At 38.9% G+C, this 23471-nt stretch overlaps 3 protein-coding genes across 5 annotated transcripts in view; 2 read left to right on the top strand and 1 right to left on the bottom strand.

Moving 5' to 3' along the window:
* The first annotated feature begins 119 nt into the window (after nt 1-119).
* On the top strand, nt 120-8680 carry LOC114356546 (uncharacterized). 2 transcript variants are annotated; one of them, XM_028309754.1, is made up of 8 exons: nt 120-451; nt 1726-1961; nt 2286-2415; nt 2446-2825; nt 3628-5166; nt 5619-5731; nt 6082-6225; nt 8403-8680. In XM_028309754.1, exons 1-8 carry the CDS (start codon nt 214-216, stop codon nt 8551-8553), a joined length of 2931 nt encoding a protein of 976 aa, XP_028165555.1. In that variant the 5' UTR covers nt 120-213; the 3' UTR covers nt 8554-8680. The 2 variants fall into 2 exon arrangements, with proteins under 2 accessions (XP_028165555.1, XP_028165554.1); XM_028309753.1 differs by having other exon boundaries at nt 2286-2825.
* A 2296-nt stretch (nt 8681-10976) lies between these two features.
* Nucleotides 10977-12774, bottom strand: LSm3 (U6 snRNA-associated Sm-like protein LSm3). The gene is made up of 4 exons (XM_028309757.1): nt 12627-12774; nt 12224-12331; nt 11702-11971; nt 10977-11357 (listed from the first exon to the last, which is right to left on the bottom strand). Exons 1-3 carry the CDS (start codon nt 12645-12647, stop codon nt 11792-11794), a joined length of 309 nt encoding a protein of 102 aa, XP_028165558.1. The 5' UTR covers nt 12648-12774; the 3' UTR covers nt 10977-11357; nt 11702-11791.
* A 177-nt stretch (nt 12775-12951) lies between these two features.
* Prp5 (pre-mRNA processing factor 5) overlaps nt 12952-23471 on the top strand; it is a 29082-nt gene continuing 18562 nt past the window's right edge. The window contains exons 1-8 of one of the 2 annotated variants that reach the window (XM_028309750.1): nt 12952-13048; nt 13130-13318; nt 13737-13875; nt 17492-17681; nt 18007-18101; nt 21319-21445; nt 21954-22123; nt 23055-23269. In XM_028309750.1, coding sequence (XP_028165551.1) covers nt 13035-13048; nt 13130-13318; nt 13737-13875; nt 17492-17681; nt 18007-18101; nt 21319-21445; nt 21954-22123; nt 23055-23269 — 1139 coding nt within the window. In that variant the 5' untranslated portion in view covers nt 12952-13034. Of the gene's footprint in view, nt 13049-13129; nt 13319-13736; nt 13876-17491; nt 17682-18000; nt 18102-21318; nt 21446-21953; nt 22124-23054; nt 23270-23471 lie in introns of both variants that reach the window. The other variant, XM_028309749.1, reaches the window with a different exon arrangement.

Genomic DNA, 23471 nt, shown 5'->3' with positions numbered 1-23471 from the left:
TATTGCAATCTGCTTCCGTGCGTCGGAACACACCTGCCTGTTCTTGACGATTCGCATTCATAAGAGGGTAGAATTATTTATTGAACAGTGCGATGTTGTACACGGGTATACGTTGCATTTTTTGCACCAGTGTGGGGTGATACAAATGTGTATGGAGCGGGATTCTTACCTGAATTAGTTGGTAAGCTCACTTCAACGTGTAACACACGCAAAATGACATCAAAACGCAAAATGTCTGATAATGATATCAGCAAGCTTACATTTGTGAAAGAAATGTGGTTGCTAGTTGAGAATGTGAACGGTGGTGGTGATGTGCCGAGGTTTGAGGTTTTGTGTGTGGACCCGAAGCTGGCGGCTGAGGATGGCATTGACATCATGCCAGACAATTGGATTTACGTCCAGCCCGATGGCGAAGGTGAACCCAGATTGGTCTTCGTACGGGACGCGTCGCGTGAGTAATCAATCATTATAAAAATTGTTTAAAAAATGTTAGCTCTTAAAGCTGAAATGCATCATCTTACTTTAACTTTAAGAAACGTCTAAAAGCTGTCAAACTCCATACAAAAACCACTGGTCATTGTTTTATACTTACGGTTAAATTAAGTTGGTGCAAGTCAACCTAAAAGTTTCATATCAAACAAATGTTAATTTTTTTAACTTGAAAAAAAAAAACGATTTTGGAGTAGTTGCCCGGCAAGCGAAGGGATGTGGGTTTGATTTCCAACTTTGCAATTCCACTTTTTCAAGTAATTACAAAATCATTATAAATCACTGTTGATCCTATTTATTTCGATTACTGCATAATACAAAAATTTGTGTACATGCACATAGTTATTTATTAGTATTTTTTTTGGGTTGTGTATGAATATCAAAAGCAAAACAAACATCAGACAAATAGAAGATAGGCAGTATATTATACTGAGTGGTAGTTAATGAGTTGTTTTGATTTATAGAATTAAATAAGTAAACAAACAACCTACTTATTACCTACCTGATGCTATGAATAGACACAACCACGCAAAATGGTTCGATCGCACGTGACGGTTTTGTGGTCGTCGAGACACACACAAGCACTTTATACACAAACACTTTATTACATTACAATTTATTTATTATGTACACCCACACAGTTTTGTTTTTCAAATATTATCGTTTTATTTATAATATCTTATTACATCTTTCCTTTACAATAATATTATACTGTACTTACACTTAAAACTTATACGCGCACTATTATTATTATTATTTATGTATGTATATTTTATGCAGTATAGGTTAGTGTTCGTGACTCCCACTCGGCATGGGGCACACTGAAAACCAGCGTCGTGGCCTCCCTCACCGGGGGCCATGGCATATGCTGAGTGGGGTCCCATTGCGATGGACATCGCTGTGCGACATCATTGTATGTTTTATTTTATGTCACCTATGTCTTATTTACTTTTTTTTTCTATTATTTACATCTTTTGTCTTCTGTGATGTCCATGGCAATAAATGTTTCTTTCTTTCTTTTCTTACTTATTACTAAATATTACCTACACGTACCTACTTACCTAAATGCATAGGTACTCAATTTACGCTCGTTTCATTTGTTACATCTAGTCTGGAATAGGTCATCATTCTGTTTAAACTCTTACCTTATCGTATCGCTAGAAAGCTATTTTAGATTATTGACCAATTAAACTAAACTTAATTACTGTAATACTTAAATCTTAATTATAATTGCAGGCAGCAGAACATTGATGGAAGATACCAGGGACACTTTAGAAAATACAAAATCAAAATGGACCAAAAAAAAGCCAAAGGGTAATGAAAATATGTCGATATGTAAAACGAGTAGGGAATCAGTAGCTAAGGCCAATAAGGAAAAGAATGACAACTCTAAAAAGAAAGGAGTGAAAAATAGTCGAAAGAGTAGCGTGAGTGAAGTGGTTGAGCCAAAAAGAAGGAGAAGCGAAAGACTGGTAAGACTCATCTAATGTTTATAAGATTTTATTTATGAAACTTTAAAGCCATCGCATAATCTAAAAAATAAAGCTATGAAATGGTTGAAAAGCATTAATGTAAATCAATATTCATGATAGTGTAAGCGATTTATATAGACTTGATTCACTATCGAAATTTTGTAACCTAATTTAGAGACATAGTGATGCGATCATTATATTGAATCTGTTGATCTGTAATAGCAGTAATAGATAGATACGACAAAATTATTTTATATGATGCAACTGTGTCGTAGTCCTTTTGATGACAGCTTCACATTAAATTTCGTTTAGTGTGCATTCCAGAAACAGTTCGATGGAGCAGTCCCATCGTGCAGCGGCATATCAAATCGGGCCGCTTCCTCTCCTGTCATTCCCTCCCCTGTCATTCCCACTCCTGTAATTCTCTCCCCTATCATTCCCACTCCTGTCATTCCTTCCCCTATCAATCCCACTCCTGTCATTCCTTCCCCTCAACCCATTCGTCCCCTTTCTGCCTTCCAACCTGTTTATCGTGGTTGTCGGCCTCCCTCTCCCGTCCTGCCTCTCCCGCCTACCATTCCTCCCCTCTCGGCCATCCCTCCATACGTACCCGGTTCTCCTAGCACGTCCCCGATTCCTAGCACTCCATCAATACTCAATTCGCCCCCTGAGTATAGTTCTCTGCCCCCTCCAACCCCTTCCCCAATCAGCCCTCTCCCTCCAAGCCCCCCACGCCTTATCAGCATTCCACCCCGGTTGTACCCGACAGTCGGTCGAGGTCGAAGTCGAATAATGATGTCGGAAGATGATTCCTCACAGCACAGCAATGACAGCACAAGTACTTCAGATGCTGACGTGCTGACGGTAAGTATAAACTAAGTACTTCAATTATTAATGAATTAAGGTATCAAATTCAACTTTTTAGTTGAAGTCATGATTATTTTTATTAGAGAATAAATTTTATAATAATATATTAACTTAAAATGACTTAAAAACTAAAATTTTAAAATTACTAATGATAAAAACTATTTACAAAATAAAAAATACTTCACCCCCAGCGCCGCAGTCAGGGATGGTGCCCAAAAGGCTGGCAGCATTACCACGTTGAATGGCCAGGCTAATTCTCTGGCCGAAATAGCTGCCAGCCTTTTGATCACCGGTCACCTCGGTGAGCCTCTTTGCCAGTTCCTTATAAAAGGAACGAGCGCTTGGACCCCATGGTCCCATAGTCATATAATTTTACTTGGTTATGTGTATTATCTGGTATTATTTACAAGCTAGAGATTGCAACAACAAATTAACGTAAAATGTATGTAAAAACAAATCTACAAAAATAGCTATGTTTTAACCTTTGTCTAGTTACATACTTATTTTGTTTCATTTGGGATTAGATGGCAGTGTAAATGCTTTTCAACTCCAAAAATTAAACTTATTTATTAAATACATACTTACACATCCATTTGTTATGATTGTTAGGGATGATGTTATAACATAATTAAATAACTCAAGTTTGTTATTGGTTACTTGAATAAAGAATTGTTATTGTTCATCATATCCCCGTGTTCGTGTGGAGTGAATAGGCACTTACAGGGCAGATATGTACCACCCTAAACTGCATCTGCATGCAAATAGCTGCCTTGTTATACATAAAAATATTTGATTTCAGACACCAAGAAATCGCCGATTAATGGCCATAGCGGTAGGAAGATTTTTAACTCAAGTGAGGAGACAGCAATACAGACGTCGCCTTCGGCGCGCCAGGCGAGTGGAACCATTTTGCATGGAACCCATCGTATATTTCCCAACGTCACAACCAGGGCCCAGTCGCGGTACCTCAAGACACTATGAAAGAACGACTCGAAGAAGTCAAACACCTTTTGAGCGGCCCTCCCGAGTGCAAAGAGAGGACGATGACGACGATGACGATGACGATGAAGACAGAGGACGCAAAAGAAGAGAAAAACAGAGAAAAAAGAGAGGACAGAGAGAGAGTAACAGAGATGCAGAACATAACGGAGGTGCAGGACATAGCAGAGATGGTGAATTTAACGGAGATGCAGAACATGATGGAGACGCAGAACATAATAGAAATGCAGAACATAATAGAGATGCAGAACATAATGAAGAAACAAACCATAACGAAGAAGCAGAAGACGCTGAACAATGTGAAGAAGAAGAACAGTGCGAGGAAGAAGCACAGTGCGAAGTAGGAGCACAGAGCGGAGAAGAAGAACAGTGCGATGAAGAAGAACAGAGCGTAGAAGAACAGAGCGAAGGAGAACAGAGCGGAGAAGAACAGAGCGGAGAAGAACAGAGCGGAGAAGAACAGAGCGAAGGAGAACAGAGCGGAGAAGTAGAACAGAGTGGAGAAGAACAGAGCGGAGAAGAAGAACAGAGCGAAGAAGTAGAAGAAGATGATGATGATGGGAGCAACGATAGTTACGTAGAAGGTGCGACCGCATTTTTACAATTGGGATCAGCCCTCAAACACATGGTCTCCCAGCTCAACAAGCTTACTAGTAGTATGCGAATTATACCTGCAAACGAGATCCCAAATCGAAACGGTTCCCGAAATCGGAATCGTTCCCGAAATCGGAGTCGTTTCCGAAATCGAAACGAGCCAGTCGATCTTCCAGAGGACGTCTCGTCTGGAGCGGAATCGGATCATTATCCGATGAATTATGAATCTCCTGAGAATCAGTCTGAAAATGATGAGAACTCGCCGCCTGATCCAGAGCCTCCAGTAGTTGCAGTAGATAGGGAGCTACCTCTAGTAGATGTAGAGATACCTCCAGCAAATGCGCAGGTTCCTCCAGTAAATGCGGAGATACCTCCAGCAAATGCGCAGGTTCCTCCAGTAAATGCAGAGATACCTCCAGCAAATGCGCAGGTTCCTCCAGTAAATGCAGAGATACCTCCAGCAAATGCTGAGGTACCTCCAGCAGATGCGGAGCTGCCTCCACCAGAACAACCGAGAAGGATATCTCCCCCAGTCATAGCTGTTCCGGCACCATCGGTACAAAGGATTCCCACTCCTCAACAGGCTGTGGTAGGGGTAGTCGAAAGGGTCGAAAGAGATGACCAAGGTGACGAAGATGATCTGCAACGATTAATCAACGAAAATATGCCTGGGCCGTCCAGGATAGTGTCAGTGCGAAGAGTTTCAGCTCATACAACATCAAGGAGAGGAGAGAGAGGAGAGATGGTAAGTCTTGATGGTCTTCTATGCCTAGAAAGAGCACATAATAAAGATACATAAACACTAGCGGCCGCCCGCGACTTCGTACGCGTGGTTCCCGTTTTACCCCCTTCATCTATCTTACGCGGTTTAGATTTTTTCATACAAATGTTTTTTCCCGCTAACTCCCGTTCCCGTGGGAATTTTGCAATATCCTGTTGTAACTAAGCTTTTAGTTTACTAAGGTACCTGCATGCCAAATTTCAAGCGTCTAACTTAAGCGGTTTAGATTTTTCATACAAAAGGATTTTCTCGCTAATTCCCGTTCCCGTGGGAATTTTGGGAATTCCTTTCTTAGTGCACCTCTCCGGTATCTCAAGTGCCTACGTTTAGCCGTTTAGGCTGTGCGTTGATATGTCAGTGAGTCAGTCAGTTTCTCCTTTTATATTTAGATTACAAAAATCTTAATTTGATTTCAGGTTCCCATCGGTAATGGCCGGGCCCTGGTGCCAGCTAGACTTCTGGAAAAGATCGACTGGACTTGTTATACGACGGCCACCAGGCAACTATTGCAATCAGTGTTTCCACGGAAGTAAGGAATTCTATGCTGTTTTGAACCAAAGTTTTTTAATATTATAGTAGGTAGTGGATTCTTAACGCGTTGATGTCTTTTGTATGAAACATTAGACGTTCGCATATTTTTGTATTTTTCTGCTATTCTGATGAATAATGTAATAATTTAATTAATTTTGAACACTAAAATAATCTGTTATTTATTCCCCGCAGTACTGAATTAGTTACGAGTAGGTATGTTTCAAAGTTCTCGAGTTCAATTTTATCGGTTAAATAATAATTTTGACACAAAATTGTTCTCTAAAAATGATCATTATGACATCATTAGTTATTTTGTGGTACTAATATAACCTTGTGTTTATTTTCCAGGGTGTTGGCGACTCACTCGCTAACAGGAAAGCCGTCCCCGGCCTTCCTGGATAAGCCTGGTAAGAAGAAGCTGGACCCTGAACTGGTTGAAGACATCGTGATTATAGTAATGCAGCGGTGTCGAGTGAACGAACGGATGGTAAGGTAAGAATAACGATCGAATATCTTTGCCATATTGGTACAGTATGTAAGAACAAAGGTATTTCAGAAAGGTAAACCAGAAATCCTGGTTCATAGAATTGTGTGTATGAGATACCTATTTATTCATTATTTATTGAATATGAATGATAATGATAGTTCAGAAAAACTTTATCGCGCGCATCACTGTTTCAAAAACCGGGATAAAAACTATCCTATGTCCTTTCCCGGGACTCAAACTATCTCTATGCCAAATTTCATCAAAATCGCTTCAGTGGTTTAAGCGTGAAAGCGAGACAGACAGACGGACAGACCGAGTTACTTTCGCATTTATAATATTAGTATAGATGAATTAATTGTTTATTAATTAAATTAAGAGCGATATAGGTACTAGAGTTTACATTTCCTTAATCATGGTCTTTTTTAACGTAAACTACTACTTTAACTAGGTTAAAACCTGTGTCTCAGGCGAGAAAAGCTCATCTATTACTTCATCTTACATTGAAATTGTTACCACTTTTGTTTTTTTTTTATTTATTGTATGAACCACAAACAAGTTTACAATAAACTTAAACTAAAACTTATATGAAAAAAGAATCTTAACAATTGTAAACTCAACATCGATGGTTACATTTTACGTTAAATGGAAATAAACATGAGTCGAAATTAGAGAGCTGTCTTAAAAGTTATGACCGGGAAACCATACCGTTATCCAACTGCTCAATTATATGCTAATTGCCAGGTCCTTTCAGTGAGACAGCTTTATGTGCTTCAATTGATGTTACGCAAACATTCCTCGCTTCCCTTAGACGTGACCCTACAAAACCGACGCACGACACACAGAGTATGTCACAGTGTACCTCATAGAACTGCTCTTGCGAGTAGACAATACTATGTGCGTTGTTCATTCCTTTACAACAAAATAAACAAAATCCTTGATATTTACACTTACCCACGTAACAAATTCAAAATTACATTGAAAAATTGGTTGCAAGATCTCACATTTCACGAAACAGAGAATCTCATAAAGTCGCCATAATTGATTGCAGTTATAGAGAGAAAATTGAGTGGTTGTCTATCTTTTACAGATAAAACCGATCCCAAGATCTACATCGCAGGGCTCTTTCTTTCTTTCTTTCCTTCTTTCTCTCTTACACACTCACTTGTTTTAATATGCACTGCACACGTACGTACAATTTCAAATACATATTCTACTCTCTCTTACACACACTCGACACACACACACACACACACACACACACACACACACACACACACACACACACACACACACACACACACGACACTCACACACTCACAAGTAGGTACCTATTTACCAAAAGGTATAGTACTTAATTAAAATTATGTTTGGCATCATCAACTAAATTACAACTGTGAAATTAAATTGGTGGAAGAATTAGCGTCTGTCACACAGTTTAAATGTAACTAGTATAGACGTTAATGATCCCTATCTTAATACAGCTCCTATTGTTAAATGTAATTTTTTCGTTAAGATACCATGTGCATTGTTAAAGACACAATAAAGTTATTTATTATTATTATTCTCTTTATTAACTTTGGTTCTTAATTTTAAATATTTTTTTACAGTGTAAATTATCAAAAAAAATAAATAAAAATACATTATAAAAAAATACTTAAAAATAGTTATTCCGCTGGTAGCGGAGCAGGGCCCAAGCTACCGGTGGTCAGGGTCACAGGCTGAGGAACCTCCGGACAATGCGTGCCGTGCTGAGGATCACCGCCTTTTGTATCTGACCCTTGAGCCAACCATCCAGCGAGAGCTTCTTTAGATGTTGGTCGAAGCTCTTCGCTATTAGCCCGTTTGCCGAGACAACTATCGGGACAATGATCGTCGAGTCAACATCCCACATGGCGGTCACCTCGTGGGCCAAGTCAAGGTATTTGCTTTGCTTTTCCTTCTCGGCCTTCACGAGGTTTTCGTCATGCGGGATGGTATTATTATTATTAATTTTATTGGTTTGTTGGCGATGTGTGCGCAGTATAAGTGCGCTAGTGTTCTTATGAGTATCAGTGTATGTAAAATAGGTTTTTAGTGTGTGTGAATGTGAGTTAGTATTAAATGTTAGTTAGTAATTTTATGATTTCTCTATTATAGGATCCTGCACTGTAACATAACATAAGCATTTCTTTCTAATTTCCAGGCAAATCATAACACTCAAGTGCACAGACGAAGCGAAGTTGTACAAAAACCGTCAGCGAGGCAAGCGGGGACGGGCTTCGGGCGCCGACCAGGAGAACGTGCCCCCAAACCAGAACTCCGACCAGACTACCACTGAGTCATCCAGTACGTAGTTTACTGTGAAGGGTGTATTCCTATAACTCCATAGAAATACCAAATGTAATTGCTACTATAGTCTGGTCTCTGAGCACGTAGAATTTTGTCCAATGACCCCAAGCTACCCATCCTTATCGCTCGCGCGTAGATAAGTCGCTGTCGCGCTCGCACACTAACTGCGGGCGCCCGTCGCACAGTCGCGACAGTAATGTATTTACGCGCGAGCGATAAGGATGGGTAGCTTGGGGTCATTAGACAAAATTTTACGTGCTCAGAGACCGGGCTTTAGTAAAGGTATAATTATGTTGCAGTCAACCACTTTTGACCGCAAAAATTGTTTGATGCCCTTGGTCAATATCACTTTTGACTTATTTGTCCAGTCAAAAGTGGTTTTGACCAAGGGCGTTAGTCAGTTATGAGTTTTGACTGTAAATCGCAATGGTAAGAGTATTTTCACAATACATAATGGTGCGCTAAAGGTGGAACCAGTGGCGTAAGCGTAACTATACCATCCGTGGCCTGTGGCAAATTGTGTGAATGGTGCCCTTGGCGTATCTAGGGTTCTTTTTCAGGGGGGCCCCGGGATCATTGCCCTGAAGCAGAGCGTTTGCGATTAGGGTCTTGGGCCGGGGTCCCCTTGGGTCGGGGGCCCGTGGCATTTGCCAGCCCTGCCACCCTATATTTACGCTACTGGGTAGAACAAACGTTTCTTTATCACGCTTTATAACACACGAGAAGTGACTACCTAAAGCGCGACAGTCGCCTTGCTGAACCGCAATGGAAATACTTACTTAGTGGGACAAACGATCCTAGTTTTCCCATCAATGGAAATAGTGGGATACACCCCGGTGTAGTTTGGGTATAGGCCCACGGTCGGCCGAACCACTTTGAAATATCCGAGCATACTGGACGTATAAATAAAAATGACTTTATAAAATACTTACTTAAAGCTATGTAACTTAATGTACCTACGAGTATTATTATTTTACAATACTAGAGATTTTGTTTATACGTCTTTTTGGCCTGAACTCTAATATTTTCTACGCGTTCACAAGTGTGGAGGTGCTCTAAAACTTGTAATACTTGCAGTAAGAACGCTTTCATATTAAGTCGCTTATCACAGCACTGCAAGCACTTAGGTGCGGCTTACACGGCCTGTAGTTTCAGCAAAACTTGCAGTTATAAGTAGCCCAATGTGAAAGCGTTTTTAAGACTTGAATAATTGCATGTCCTTGCCTTTTGAAACACATCGATAGGATCGGACATTGCAATTTCATATTAAAAAGACAAGTTTTGAGTTATCGGCCGAACCTATACCCTTAAGTTTTGATAATATCTAGCCAATTGTAGTGTAGTTTTTGGACAGTCGGTGAAAGTGTGAATGGAGGTATCGTTGTCCTAGGATATTTAATCTATACTTTAACTTTGCAAGCTAGAAATTTGCCCCTTGTATGTGTTTGCCGACGTGGTACGCTTCGCTTCCTAGAGCAAAATGCCTATATTTATAACGCCAGTAGGTATTCACAAACGATGCTTTCTTAAGTGAAGCAGCAAATTGAACGCACAGCGTTGAATAGAGCTCTATGATTGGTTCATAATGTCACCCTCACATTGTGCGTCCACGCGCACTGAGTCCTCATAGTAATGTTTGTGAATACGCGTAAGTGTAGTTACCGAAATTGTACATACGTTGTTAATGTTATCTTTTAAACTATAGTATACTAGTTAAGATAGAAAAAAATTAAGAGCTTTGTAAATGTCTTTAAGTTCTTATAGTTGTAAGATATTCAATACTACTAAAAGATAGGTGATTGCCTATATTATTTTACTATTGACTACAGTTAATTTGTTGGCCGTGTTTTTACTTGAATTTGTAATACAATTTATTGTCTCTTATTATTATTATTAGTGAGTGTCAAATAAAATTTTACTATCTACTTTTTCATAGTCAAGTGTTATAATTTTATAAAATAAAATAGAATATAGAATGACGATATTAAATTATATTTGAATTTAGTACATTTATTTTATTTGTTCAGCGAAAGTAAAATACCTACTAAAAATAAAAAGATATTGCATTTTTGGTAACATATTTGGTAACATGGATATGTCACCGTAAAATTGTGAATTCCGTCAGATTATAATCTGACGAAGTTAAATTACAATCTAACCTAACCTAACCCACTGTTAGTACAATCTAACGCGTTATATTATAAACTGACAGAGTTCATAATTTCACGTTGACAGATACATACTTAACAGAAACCAAATATGGGCATGTCAATACATTATTACATAATAAAAATTTAAGGGCAATAATAAATAAAATACAATTTTACATAATAGACTTAACTTTATTTTCACTTATTACTTAAAAATGTCTTCACAACAAGTCACCATAACAGCATGGTAAAGATTTATGATTTTTATACATAAATTGCTATGTAACTACAACTTACAGTCCAGTTTTTAATTAAAGAGAGTAAAGCACCATTACAAATTGTAGTTTTTAGTTTTGTCACTAGCAAAAGGCCTGCTCTGCCACTAGCTTTTAAATGTTTTAAGATAGGTGTTACTACAATATTAAATTAAAATAAGATATCAACCCCCATTCCCACACACTTGTGCTTTGAAAGTCATGTATGTAATTTTGGTAATTTTTATTATGCTGTCTAAGCACAAAATTTTATATTATGGACTGTAATAAACAATAATATTATCCATGTTTCGGAAAAGATATTTGCATGTTCCAATCACTAATATTATACATACATACTTAATACTACATTATACTGTAATACTCTTGTGCTAAGAATTAGTACTATGGGGTCATCCATAAAGTACGTCACACGTAAAGGGGGGGGGGAGGGGGTTGACAAAGTGTGACATGGTGTGACAAGGGGTGGGAGGGGTCCTAAGTTTCGTGACATCACATTTCAATTGTTTCAAATATTTGATATAATGTTGATTTCATAAAAAAAGTACTTAATTAAAATGGAAACAAAACTAATTGCTGTTAATTTAATAATTTTTCGATGTGAAATTGCAAAACATGTGACGTCACACTAGGGAGGGGGGGGTCTCAGAAATGTGACCACCTGTGACAAGGACGGAGGGGGGGTAAAAAAATCATGAAATTCGTGTGACGTACTTTATGGATGGCCCCTATTCAGTGTTAAGTTGAACCCTCTAGTTGCTTTTAAACTGAAACACCATTGTCAGGACAGACTTGCTGTGTAAAAAATATGCTAAGAATTAAAGTCCAACTCTGACAGGTGGTGACACTAAAATTACACCGTCACCTCTCACAAACAACATGGGAATGTTTCTCTTAGTAGTCCTGTATACTTCTTCGTAGGTCTCCTCATCGATTTCCACCGTTGTTATGGTTTCTTCTGCATCACCGAGAACCATGTTCAAATGTTGATCATATGCCTGGAAAGATATATGTAATCGATAAAATTTAATTTTAGATATTATCAGACATGTAGGGTTATGAAAAAGTTTTAAGGATGTATAGAAGATAATATATCCTTTTCATTCTATTACATTCAAAAGTGAGTACTCATTCAATGCTGTGAAATGATAGCATAATTTTGCTGTAATTATAATAATAATGAAAAGGCTTACAGCCAAGCAACGCAAAACTTATCAATCAATTTATATAATTCTGATTTGTATACTTACATGAAGCTTGCCTCTAAGTTCACGTTCATTTCTCATTTTCACATAGATCCGTTCATCTAAACTGAGTCGAATTAAATCTAGGGGCTCCTTCACTGTCATAACAGAAACCTGTAAATAAAGATAATTTTAATTTGATAAACAATATACTATTTTAAGTAATAAATACCATGCTGGATAGAAATAATATCTTTTGGCTTACAATAATACACAAAAAAAGTTATTTTACAAAAATCGGTATGTGGCTGGTTTATCCAACCTGGATAAAAGCAAGTAAGTAAGCCAAAAACCAAAGCATTAAATTAAAAATAAAAATACAAAACCGGTGAACTATAAACAATGGTATCATTTTATTCCATACAGAAATGCATCAGTAATTTTATTACATTCCTTTTTAATTACTTACATTTTCTCCATCATCTGCCATTGTTATAGTGTATTATTCACAGAAAATAAGTTATGAAATTATGTTATTTTTAGTATTTATTTGTTATTTGCGCTAACAAATTTTTAGGTTATATTTACTGGCGTTCAGTTCTGACGTTTTGCTTTTTTATTCGATTCTCGATTAGAAAATAAAGCTTAGCATTGGTAGACAGTTGATTGAGCCACTTATGCAGAGCTCAATTTACTATAGCTCATTTGAATAGATATGTCAACTAGTACATCACTAGTCATCTATAATCTGTGGTGAATGACGTTTGTCAATAAAAAAAAATTCTGGCAGTCAACAAAATGTCAGCACGCGTGTCGTGTTTGATTTCATGAAATATTTACCATAGTGATAGTAAAACCAGCATATTTTGATTAAATCATGGTTAGGAGTGGGTGAGTAAAATCGCTTTTGTCTGTGATGCAATTTAATTTATCAATCTTGTATTAAAAATCATTAATTTCCCGTTTGTTTAGGCGTGACCGCGACCGAGATCGCGAACGTAGTAGACGCTCTCCTAGTAGATCAGCAACTCCAGAGCGAAAACGGAGACGATCCCGCTCCAGGAGTCGTGACAGGAGCTCCAAGTCTTCTAAGAGGAAGCGTAGTCGCAGCAGAGACCGTGAATCTAAGAGAGATAGAGACAGTCACAGGGATCGTAAGAGGTATTTTGTCAAGTTTTATTGCTTTACTAGCGGCCGCCCGCGACTTCGTACTCGTGAATCCCGTTTTTCCCGCTAATTCCCGTTCCCGTGGGAATTTCGGGAATTCCTTTCTTAGTGCACCTCTACGGTACCTAAGCTACGTCCCTTCCAAATTTCAAGTGCCTACGTTTAGCCGTTTAGGCTGTGCGTTGATCTGTCAGTCAGTCAGTCAGTTTCTCCTTTTATATATTTAGAAGATTTAATGATTAGAAAGTTGGTTTGTATATTTAGAGACCTGTATACAGACATTCTCAGTCTGGTCTGTGTATTTCTATCATGTCGCTTGACTATGACAGTCTTATGTTTTATACCATGAGGATAATGTTCTGACCTCTATGTGCCTTCTATTACTATTTATTTTATATTTATACTCATCCAGTGACAAGCGGGATGACAAACGGAATGGAACCAGTAGTAAGTCGTCCAGGAAAAAGTCCCCAGACAAAGACAGGTCTAAGTCGAGAGAGAAGGCAGTCAAAAATGAACCTGTGGAATATGACATTGGATCTGCTGATAAGGTTTGTACTTTTTTCATGTTTATGTAATTAGTTTAAGGAATAATTATTATTTTAGATAATAAGTAGGCTACTTGCCCTCAAATTCTATGGAAGAATATTTAAAGCCAGTCTTTTTTTTATTTGTGTTGAGCGGCTATTCTAGTTCAATAAAGTCCTAGTATCACTGCGACCGTTATCGATCTATTGTGATCGCCGCTGTTTTCCTTACAGTTCGCCTCCGAGTCCTGCATCCATTAGGAAGTGCAGTATCTTTTGGGGGGCGATATGTTTTACATCTTGTGGGCTTAGGATGTGTTTGCCCAGGTGTAAGCTCCGCTTGCGCATCAGAGGTCCGCAGTCCGTGAGCATGTGTAGTGGCGTTTCATCTGCCTCTTGGCACATCCTGCACGTTCTTGTTTCGGACAGTCCCATAGTGGACAAGTGCTTGTTTAAGCTGCAGTGTCCAGTGAGGGCTCGAACTAAGATGCGCATTTTGGTCCTACTCAGTCCTATGATCTGCTTAGAGCTTTTTCGATCATAGGCTTTTATGAGAGCTTTGGAATGAGTTAATCCTGGCGTGTCTGACCATGCCATAAAGGATTTGTTTAAATAGATGTTCTCCAGGGTCATTCGAGCGAGACTTTTGGGAACACCACAAAAGGGTTCTGGACCATATTGTGTTCCCTCCGCTCCCGCTCTGGCTAGTTCGTCGGCATTTTCATTGCCCTCGATTCCCGCATGACCTGGAACCCATCTCAGCGTTACTCTGTTTCGTTCTCCTAGAGTATTTAGTCGACTCATGCAGTTTTCTACCAACTTTGAGGTGATTAAGTTGGAGTTTAAGGCCAGCAGCGCGGCCTGACTGTCTGAGTTAATGTAAATTATGTGGTTGGCATAATTTTTTCGCAGGTTAGCTTCCGCACATTCAATAATGGCGTAGACTTCTGCCTGAAAGATAGAGGCAAATTTGCCCAGGCTTTGAGATAGCCTAAGCTTCGGCTGCTCTCCATACACGCCAAAGCCTACGTTAGGGCCCATTTTTGACCCATCAGTAAACCATATAAGGCTGCCCTTCTCACAGGTGACTTGCTTGTTCAGCCAGTCCTCCCTGTGTGGTATTTCCACTTTGTAGTTCTTTTGGAAGCTACAACTTGGAACCATGATGTCAGAAGTCATGCAAAGAGTAGGTGTGCTCTTTATAGCCCACTGAGTCACTGGCCCCACCAGCCTGCGCCCATGCGCAAAGCATTCCCTAACAAAAAAAAAAAAAAAAAAAAGGCATGCTGTGTGTGGTGAATAGGTTTCGTTTTTAGTTCTTCATGTTATTACAAGAAATCAAGAAATGCAAAGCTGCGCGACGCGCGTTCGCGGAGGGCGGAAGTCCAAGTGGTCGGCTCCCGAGAGCCGCCCCTCCCACTGCCCGCGCAGACCGCTGTAGTGCTGTGCCCGGCTTCCGGCGCACGTAGTGATGTGGGCAGCAGGAGGGCGAGTCGAGACGATGCGTAGACAAGTGCTACGTCCCTAATATAGATGTCCATTACCTTTTCCATAACCTTCATGAGGAAGGATGAGAGGCTTATTGGCCTAAAGGACTTTGGCAAGGCGTAGTCCTTTCTGCCAGCCTTTGGAATGAATATGACTTTTACTGTGGTCCATCGTTCCGGTATATGTCCCCAGGCCAAGCTGGCTCTGAAGATTTTGACCAGATGTGGAGTGAGGATTTCCATCCCCTCCTTCAGTTGAGCAGGGAATATGTTGTCCTCGGAAAATAGTGCACCTGATTTTAGTAATTTATATCAGTTATCCCGAAGTGCTGCGATTTTATTGCTATTAGCATCGGGACGCAGAGTACACTATCGTACCCTACTGATGATCGACCCAGAGTCGTGCGTGGACGAAGGCGATTCAATACTTCTGTGGCCTAAATTTGGATCTAAAACGACAGCTTTAGTTACAGGCGATCAGTGCCCCTTCGGGGTGATCAAAACATACGGACCTTTCGCCGTGTTGAGATACGACAGTACTTGGGGAATCAAATTCGGCGGTAGGAACAGCCACGCCAGGTCGTAATCCCACTGCTGCAGGGAGGCGTTGTAAAAAATTGTATCGTTACGTACCTCTGAACCACGTGAACCGTCTTCGATGCGAACAAGTCCACTTCCGGCGTTTCCCACATCTGGAATATTACATTCGAGGTTCCTCGGTCAAATTCCACTCCGGGCAGGCCTGGCCAAGGGATAATGGGAACTTCGCAGTTGAATCTGCCCGGGAAGTACTGTGCCGTCGAATAAATATTGAGCTGGTCCATTACTGTCAACAGTCGCCTTCGATCTGGTTCCGCCTTCCTTGTTGACATTNTTTCCATCCCCTCCTTCAGTTGAGCAGGGAATATGTTGTCCTCGCCACACGCTTTATATGGTTTAAAGGAGCTGATGGCCCATTTTACCTGGTTGGGTCTTATGATTATAGCAGCCCTCCGCCAGTCGTCATTCTTCGGCCTGCGAAGGTTGCTATGTGTAGTCGCCGAGCAATTGCTGCCCACCGATCCAGGGAAGTGGGTTGCTGCCAGCAGCTCCAATGTGTCGTTTTCACATGAAGTGAAAGTTCCATCGGGTCTTTTCAGAAGCCCAATCTGCCTAACAGGAGTTTTGGAGATCATTTTTTGGAGTCTTGCTGCTCGAGGAAGACTTTCGACATCCTCGCACAGTTTCCTCCACGATGCTCTCTTTGCTTTCCTGATCTCAGTGTTATATTTGGTTAGAGCTTTCTTATATGTGTCCCATTCATGGGATTTTTTAGCTCTGCCAAAAAATCCCATGAATGGGACACATATGCCAGGCCAGTCTTATATTTCAACTAAAATTAAGTCCTAGTCTTAGGATACTCTCTAATTTTTAAGTGACCCCTATGGTAACATAACAGGAATTTTGTTTTGTTAGCGGTCACTTATAAAATTGATGGTGAAAACGGGCATAGGACTTAATTTTTCTCTTCTCTCTTTTTCTTTAACTCTTCCTTCAAAGTTCAACATCATCAAATAAAGAAAAAAAATTCCTTGATTAAAATTTGCACAGACAATAAGAAGTCTTAAAATCTTTTCAGCTTTTTAAGTTAATACTGGTAAGCCTGGTCATTTATAGTTTTTACTATATCTTTTTATTTCATAACCATTGCAATAGGCTAGTTTCCTAAAAAAATTTTTTTAGTCCGTCAATTTTAATATAAAAAAATATTGCACACGTACATTTTGAATTGTCAATCAAACAAATAATTACAAAGTTATAGTGCGCTGAAGTTCCGCGCGACGTCACAAAGTGCTGCACTTTTACGCACTCACTGACGTCACGGGCCTTTTCTTTAGAACTTTGGCATGCTTTATCTCTTTACATTTTCATTAGTTTTAAAAAGTGAAAAATACGTGTCGAGTAGTTTTTGATAGGCTAACTGACGGACTAATTAAAACTTTTGTTTTTTTACCTAGGAAACATCCCTATTGTCAGAGCTTTGGTTCTTAAAAATCTTGTATAATGAAGAATAGTTAAGTTTATTTATTTTTAAGTTTAACCCATGGTCTTATCACTGAGCTGAGTATTTTAAGATAGTTATTTATAATGTCTGTGCAATAAATAAATTTTAGGAAGAAGAACAGAGCAGATTGGAACAAGAGATGCAAAAGCGTCGCGATCGCATCGAGAGATGGCGCGCTGAGCGCAAACGCAAAGAACTGGAGTCCGCTAAAAAGGAGGTGCAGAAAGGCAGCATCGTTTCAAACATTCAAGTGCCCGCTGTTAAAAAATGGTCTTTAGAGGATGACTCTGGGGACGAAGGTACAGAAATCCATAACCTTTTTTAAGTTATTGTTATAGTCTGGTCTACGAGCACGTAGAATTTTGTCCAATGGCCCCATGTTACCCATCCTTATCGCTCGCGCGTAATTATATTGCTGTCGCGACTGTGCGCGATATAATTACGCGCGAGCGATAAGGATAGGTAGCTTGGGGTCATTAGACAAAATCATACGTGCTCGCAGACCAGGCTTTAGAAATATAGTTGTGTGTGTGTCAGTATTTTCTATTGTAATCAATTATGTTGAAATTAGAATGAGAATTTATATGGTCACAAAAACAATAATTGATGCTATTTTAGGTGAAGATGGTGAATCCAAAGAGAAACAAGCTGCCGAAGAAAAGAAAGAGAAAGAAGACGAAATTGATCCTCTAGATGCGTATATGCAAGAAGTGCAACAGGTAATGAGACTTCATTTCTTACTTTTCGCGTATGAAAGATCCGCTAGATGGCGGGACGTGGATGTGGGGTCTGACTGCTGCGTGATTGGTGGATTTTGACATATCTGTCAATGTCATGTCAAAAATAACCAATCATGCAGCATTTGGACCTCACGTCTACGTATTGCCATCTGGCGGATTTTTCATACGCGAAAACCCTCATTTAAGGCGATTAGTGTCCTCAATCCGCGCCAAATGGGCATTTTGTAAAGCCTACTCCTCTTTTACTGCTGGACAGAAATAGTTGAAAAAAATATATGTTATACAACAGTTCAAGGACTACATTTGTGACGTTTGAATTTTCGCTACGTCTCTTTGTTTTGGATTAAAAAAATAAATACGGGACATCGATTTTTTACTTAAATTCCCTACTCCTCCAAAACGGCTATGTTAATTTAAAAGATTTTTGCACGAATAGATTGGGAATTCTTTAATCTTTAAATGACACGTTGCGTTTTTCAATCGAACATTACTTTCATTCATAAATTTTACTTTTGATAAATTCCGAACGTTTTGCTGTTGAGGGGGCCTTCGCGGGGTGCGGGCGGCAGTCGGCCGCTGGCCTTCAGACGGGGAGGTTGTGTCACTCGCTACAAACTGACATTAGCGATCAAAATGAATTTTTTCTTTGGCTAAGTTGCACCACCTGACGTGACCTAACTTTGACCGTAGCTTTGGCGATAACCGGTGTTTTTTGTATGGAGTTAGACAGACTTTTGACGCTTGTCAAAGTTGAAGTAAGATGGTGCAACCCAGCTTTTGTTCGACAATAGATTTTATGTCAGAATTGTTCATAGAGTACGTGCAGTCAGACAATACAATTGAATTATGACGCGCTCAGACGCTATTTTCTACCTGAATAGAATCTATTAGTGTAAAAAAACTATAATTGACTCCAAAACAACTGCACTAGATAAATACAAGTAGAAAAATTATTACGTTATTTATTTACTAGGCCTTTGCAATCAGTATCCAAATTAGGAGCTAGTCAGAATCTGTAACTTAATCGATTTACGTGAAGAAAACAATTTATATTTTTCATACTTATTAGAATTAGATTTTAAATATGTTTCTTCGCGAAAATACCACAATTAAAAATAACACCTGTAACGCCCCTGGGTCTGCGGGTGTCTATGGGTGACGGTAATCATTTACCAACAGGTGATCCGTTTGCTCGTTTGCCTCCTGTCACATTAAAAAAAATTAAGATAAAGTGGTATTGAATTGTTCTATAGAGCTTATTAAAAATTTGGATACTGATTACAAAATTAGCCATTTTCGGAGTCGGTGTCGGTGTCCTACCTTTTGGTGATTCGTTTTGGAGTTGGTTTTAATTTTTAGTAAAATTAATCTATTTCATGCCTTTAGTAGACTATAGGTACCCAGTAGACCTTGTTGTTGCCACTGAAGGTGCATAGGTACTCAGTACATTGATACCATATTTTTCATGTTAAGTGCAAATAAACTTCCCTAAATTACCAAACCATGAAACGTACCTATATTATTAAAAAGTTTCGCAGATAAAAACTAAAATCCTCTTATAAGGTGATGAGTTTTAGGAGCATGTCATGAAACCAAAATTATTAGCATAAAAGAGCTTGTTTTAAAAAAAAACTTTTTATTTATGATGGGGAATTTACTGCGGCGTAATTCAGCTCCATCATCAGACCCTGCAGTTTCTCTTAGAGAATTGAAGACTCATGATTTTCAAAGTAGCGTACCTACTTACATAACATTAGGTACTTGCTTATACAGGGTGTCCCAAAAACAATGGATAACCCTTCAACCATCGATAGGCCTCGCCATGGTCTCCCTAACGTCCAATTTTGACCCCAGTAAAAATATCACCGTTTTCAAGATTTTTAAGTTTTTGTGCATTTTTAGAAAATTGTAATGAAATTATTTAGGTATAATAATAAATAAATACAAATCAAACGAGCCTAAACTCGATGGAATCGTTTATTCCCGGAGTTGCTATGGGGCCACTGGCATTCCAGCTCTACCATCAGATCAGCTCCATGTCATCACAATATTGCATTGTCACCCGAATTACATGTATATCCGAAATTTGAACTCAATCAATTGATGAAGGATTTCTAATAAAAAGACAAATACATTTTCAGTTTATTCTTCATAAGTGATAGACAAAAGCAGAAACATTTGCTTTTTTAGGCCATAGACAATACTAGGTAGGTACTAATGCGTTCCAATAGGGATGATGACTGGGTAATGAAATCGAAATTCTATTTAGTCCGTCAGACAGATAATTAGAAAATATTAGACTCATATTTTTTATTTTTTTCCATAATCGAATAATTACAGTATTATATTGAGTTGAAATGTCGCGTGACGTCACATTTGAGTAAAAATTCTACTCAAGCGTGGCGTATCGCGCCATTTCAACTCGATGTAGCACTGTTATTATTTAATTATGAAAGAAAATAAAAAATATGAGTCTAATATTTTCTAATTATCTGTCTGGCGGACAAATAATTGAAATTTTGTCATCTAGCCTAGTTGTCGTCAGGAAGTTGGTCTAACTAATTCAGCTTGCAAGATTCCACCCGAACAAACATTTATGTAATTACCTACATACATCATAAATTGCAAGCTAAATAAAAGCTTGTAATAAAGTCGGGTTTGTTCAAATTTCGAGAACGACTGAACCGACAAAAGCATTAGAAAATTTACGAAAAATAAAATAAAATTTTATCCCGTACAAAATGTTCATGGATTTTGTTATTTTTATTAAATACCTTTACGCCTGAGATAAATGACACCGACATCAAGGTTCATCAATTTAAGTTTAAAATAATAGGCAGTAATGTATGAAGAAAGAGCTTCTATTCTGTATCTACCTATGCCCGTGTATTTTTGATCGGTGTCAAATCGGAGTTTTTGGTGCGGGGTACGCGGGTGTTGCTCGCGGCGTGAAGGTCAAACGCCCAAGGTCATTGAGGACTCTAATCGCCTTAACACATGATGCGCGCCATGATAAAATCATTTGTATGTTCAATGTATTATGCTTATCGCGGTGCGCATCTTAAGCCTACAGATTTTTAGAAAAATACGTTATTTCTAATAACAGTTTTTTTTTCAATAAAGGACTCATTGTTATTGCTATTGCATTATTATTTTATAATTATTTATTAAATTGTTTTTTTTTCGATTTTGCTAGGAGGTGCGTAAAGTTAACCAGATGGACCAAGCGAAAGGAATAATCAGTGTACCAACAACAGGTGGCACTGGAATTGTCATTCTCACTGGAACTGCTAAGAAAAAGGTCACGGAACAGAAGAACAAAGGTATGCAACTTGTTTTATTATTTTTTAAATGTCCTACAAACTACAAACTACCTAAAACATGTGGTATCTTAATCATCGTCTTGTTGCATTAAAATTCATCCATGAAATTTATTTGACTCACAGATTGGAATTGAATCTGAGTTAGTGTTTTCATCCATTTTAGAATAAACATTGTACAATATGACTACCAGAGACAATTAAACACCATCAAAAGTGATTCCAAAATGGTTCCATTATCATGTACTAGCTTTTGCCCGCGGCTTCACCCGCGTGAAATTTAGTTTGCACAGATCGTCATAAATTATAGCCTATATGTTATTATGGGTCATAAACTATACTATAATACTGCAAAGTTTCATCAAAATTCGTTCAGTAGTTTCTGTGTGAAAGAGTAACAAACATGTTGACATCCAGACATCCATACAAACTTTTGCATTTATAATAGTAGTAGGATTTCATTAAGTCTGTTCTATCCAACTATATTGTAAAATATTTAATATTTCCACAGGGGAGCTGATAGAACAGAACCAAGACGGTCTGGAGTATTCCTCAGAGGAAGAAACGGAGGATATAAAGGATGCAGCAGCGAACCTCGCATCCAAACAGAGGAAGGAGCTGGCTAAGGTGGACCATGCCAGTCTTCAATACATGCCTTTTAGGAAGGCATTCTACACAGAGGTAAGTATAGGTCGTTTTTTCCACGAAGACGCGACTCACATCCTTCCGCTAATGCAGTCCTTCCCAAAGTGGGCGATAACGCCCCCTTGTGGGCGCTGCAGGCTTAATGGGGGGCGGTAAGAGCCCCAGAAAAAAAATCGGGACGTTGTGTAGAGGCTTGGGAGGCAGTCATCTACTAGGAGGACTCTTAGACATCGACTGAGCTCGACTTTTGACTACAAAAAAGGGGGGGCGCTAAAAAATAATTTATTCTCAAAGTGGGCAGTAGACTAAATAAGTTTGGGAACCACTGCGCTAATGTTTGAGTGTTATCGGTACACGCTAAATTATCCATGAATGCACTACATAATGACGCTCGGATTGCTCGGATCAAACTTCCCTCGACTAAAAATTGGTGGAACGCGTCTTCGTGGATGACACGATATACAGGATGTTTTTGATAACTTTATTTCCATGTCTATTTAACTCGTAGAACAAGCTTAGTAATCTATCGAAATAGAGAGTGTGTGTTCTTCTATCTATCTTTCTGTAGTGTATGTAAAAAGTGAGGTTATGTTGATTGACAGCTGTCATTCTTTTCCCCGCCTTTTTGTTACTTGATCACTTGATGGCTACCAAGCCTACACAATAAACTTCTTACCAAATAAGTGTGGTTTCAATCATAATACTTTCTTTTAATTATTTCTTGATTAGTTATTTCTTCAAGCAATGGTGAGATGTTCTGTATCTCACCCATATTGTTTCAGTAGGCAATCAAAGCATAATGTTAGGACTATTTGCTTAAAGAAAATATATTTCCATTAAGTTAGACCCTTAATGCCTAATACTCTAACTCTTGAAGAAAGGGTTGCCAATACCGGGTTTGTAGTGCACAGAAAAAACAAAACATCTCAAACAGGTTTTAATTCAACCATATTATTTTATCCTCTAGGTCAACGAACTATCAAGGATGACGTCAGACGAAGTGGAGGCGTATCGAACAGAACTGGAAGGCATCCGAGTGAAGGGCAAGGGCTGCCCCAAGCCCATCAGGACTTGGGCCCACTGTGGCATCAGCAAAAAAGAGCTGGATATACTGAAGAAGCTGGGCTTTGAGAAACCAACGCCTATACAGGCTCAGGCTATACCTGCGATTATGTCTGGAAGGTAAATACATCGTTTATAGGTTATGAGTATATATGATTGGACCGACGATTTGGTAAAGGTCGCTGGAGGAACCTACATACGGGCAGCGCCAGACCGTCATTATGGAAATCCTTGAAGGAGGCCTTTGTCTAGCAGTTTTCGTTGATCGATTATTTATCATTCGTTATTAGGATTTATCCTAATTGACTTTTTCTGAATCTAC

This window comes from Ostrinia furnacalis, unplaced genomic scaffold, assembly GCF_004193835.3.
Source record: "Ostrinia furnacalis isolate ACB-3 unplaced genomic scaffold, ASM419383v2 OfSCF2828, whole genome shotgun sequence".
In the NCBI taxonomy this organism is placed as follows: domain Eukaryota; kingdom Metazoa; phylum Arthropoda; class Insecta; order Lepidoptera; family Crambidae; genus Ostrinia; species Ostrinia furnacalis.
The sequence above is the reverse complement of the archived record's forward strand: the minus strand, read 5'-3'. Positions and strand labels throughout refer to the sequence as shown.

What these genes read in the sequence shown, in the direction of transcription:
- LOC114356546 (XM_028309753.1), top strand. Translation starts at nt 214, where the DNA reads ATGACATCAAAACGCAAAATGTCTGATAATGATATCAGCAAGCTTACA. An exon ending in CAGATGCTGACGTGCTGACG is followed by an intron (nt 2,826 to 3,627) that starts GTAAGTATAAAC and finishes ATTTGATTTCAG; the next exon opens with ACACCAAGAAATCGCCGATT. An exon ending in GAGGAGAGAGAGGAGAGATG is followed by an intron (nt 5,167 to 5,618) that starts GTAAGTCTTGAT and finishes ATTTGATTTCAG; the next exon opens with GTTCCCATCGGTAATGGCCG.
- LSm3 (XM_028309757.1), bottom strand. Translation starts at nt 12,647, where the DNA reads ATGGCAGATGATGGAGAAAAT. An exon ending in TGGCAGATGATGGAGAAAAT is followed by an intron (nt 12,332 to 12,626) that starts GTAAGTAATTAA and finishes CTTTATTTACAG; the next exon opens with GTTTCTGTTATGACAGTGAA. An exon ending in AACTTAGAGGCAAGCTTCAT is followed by an intron (nt 11,972 to 12,223) that starts GTAAGTATACAA and finishes ATATCTTTCCAG; the next exon opens with GCATATGATCAACATTTGAA.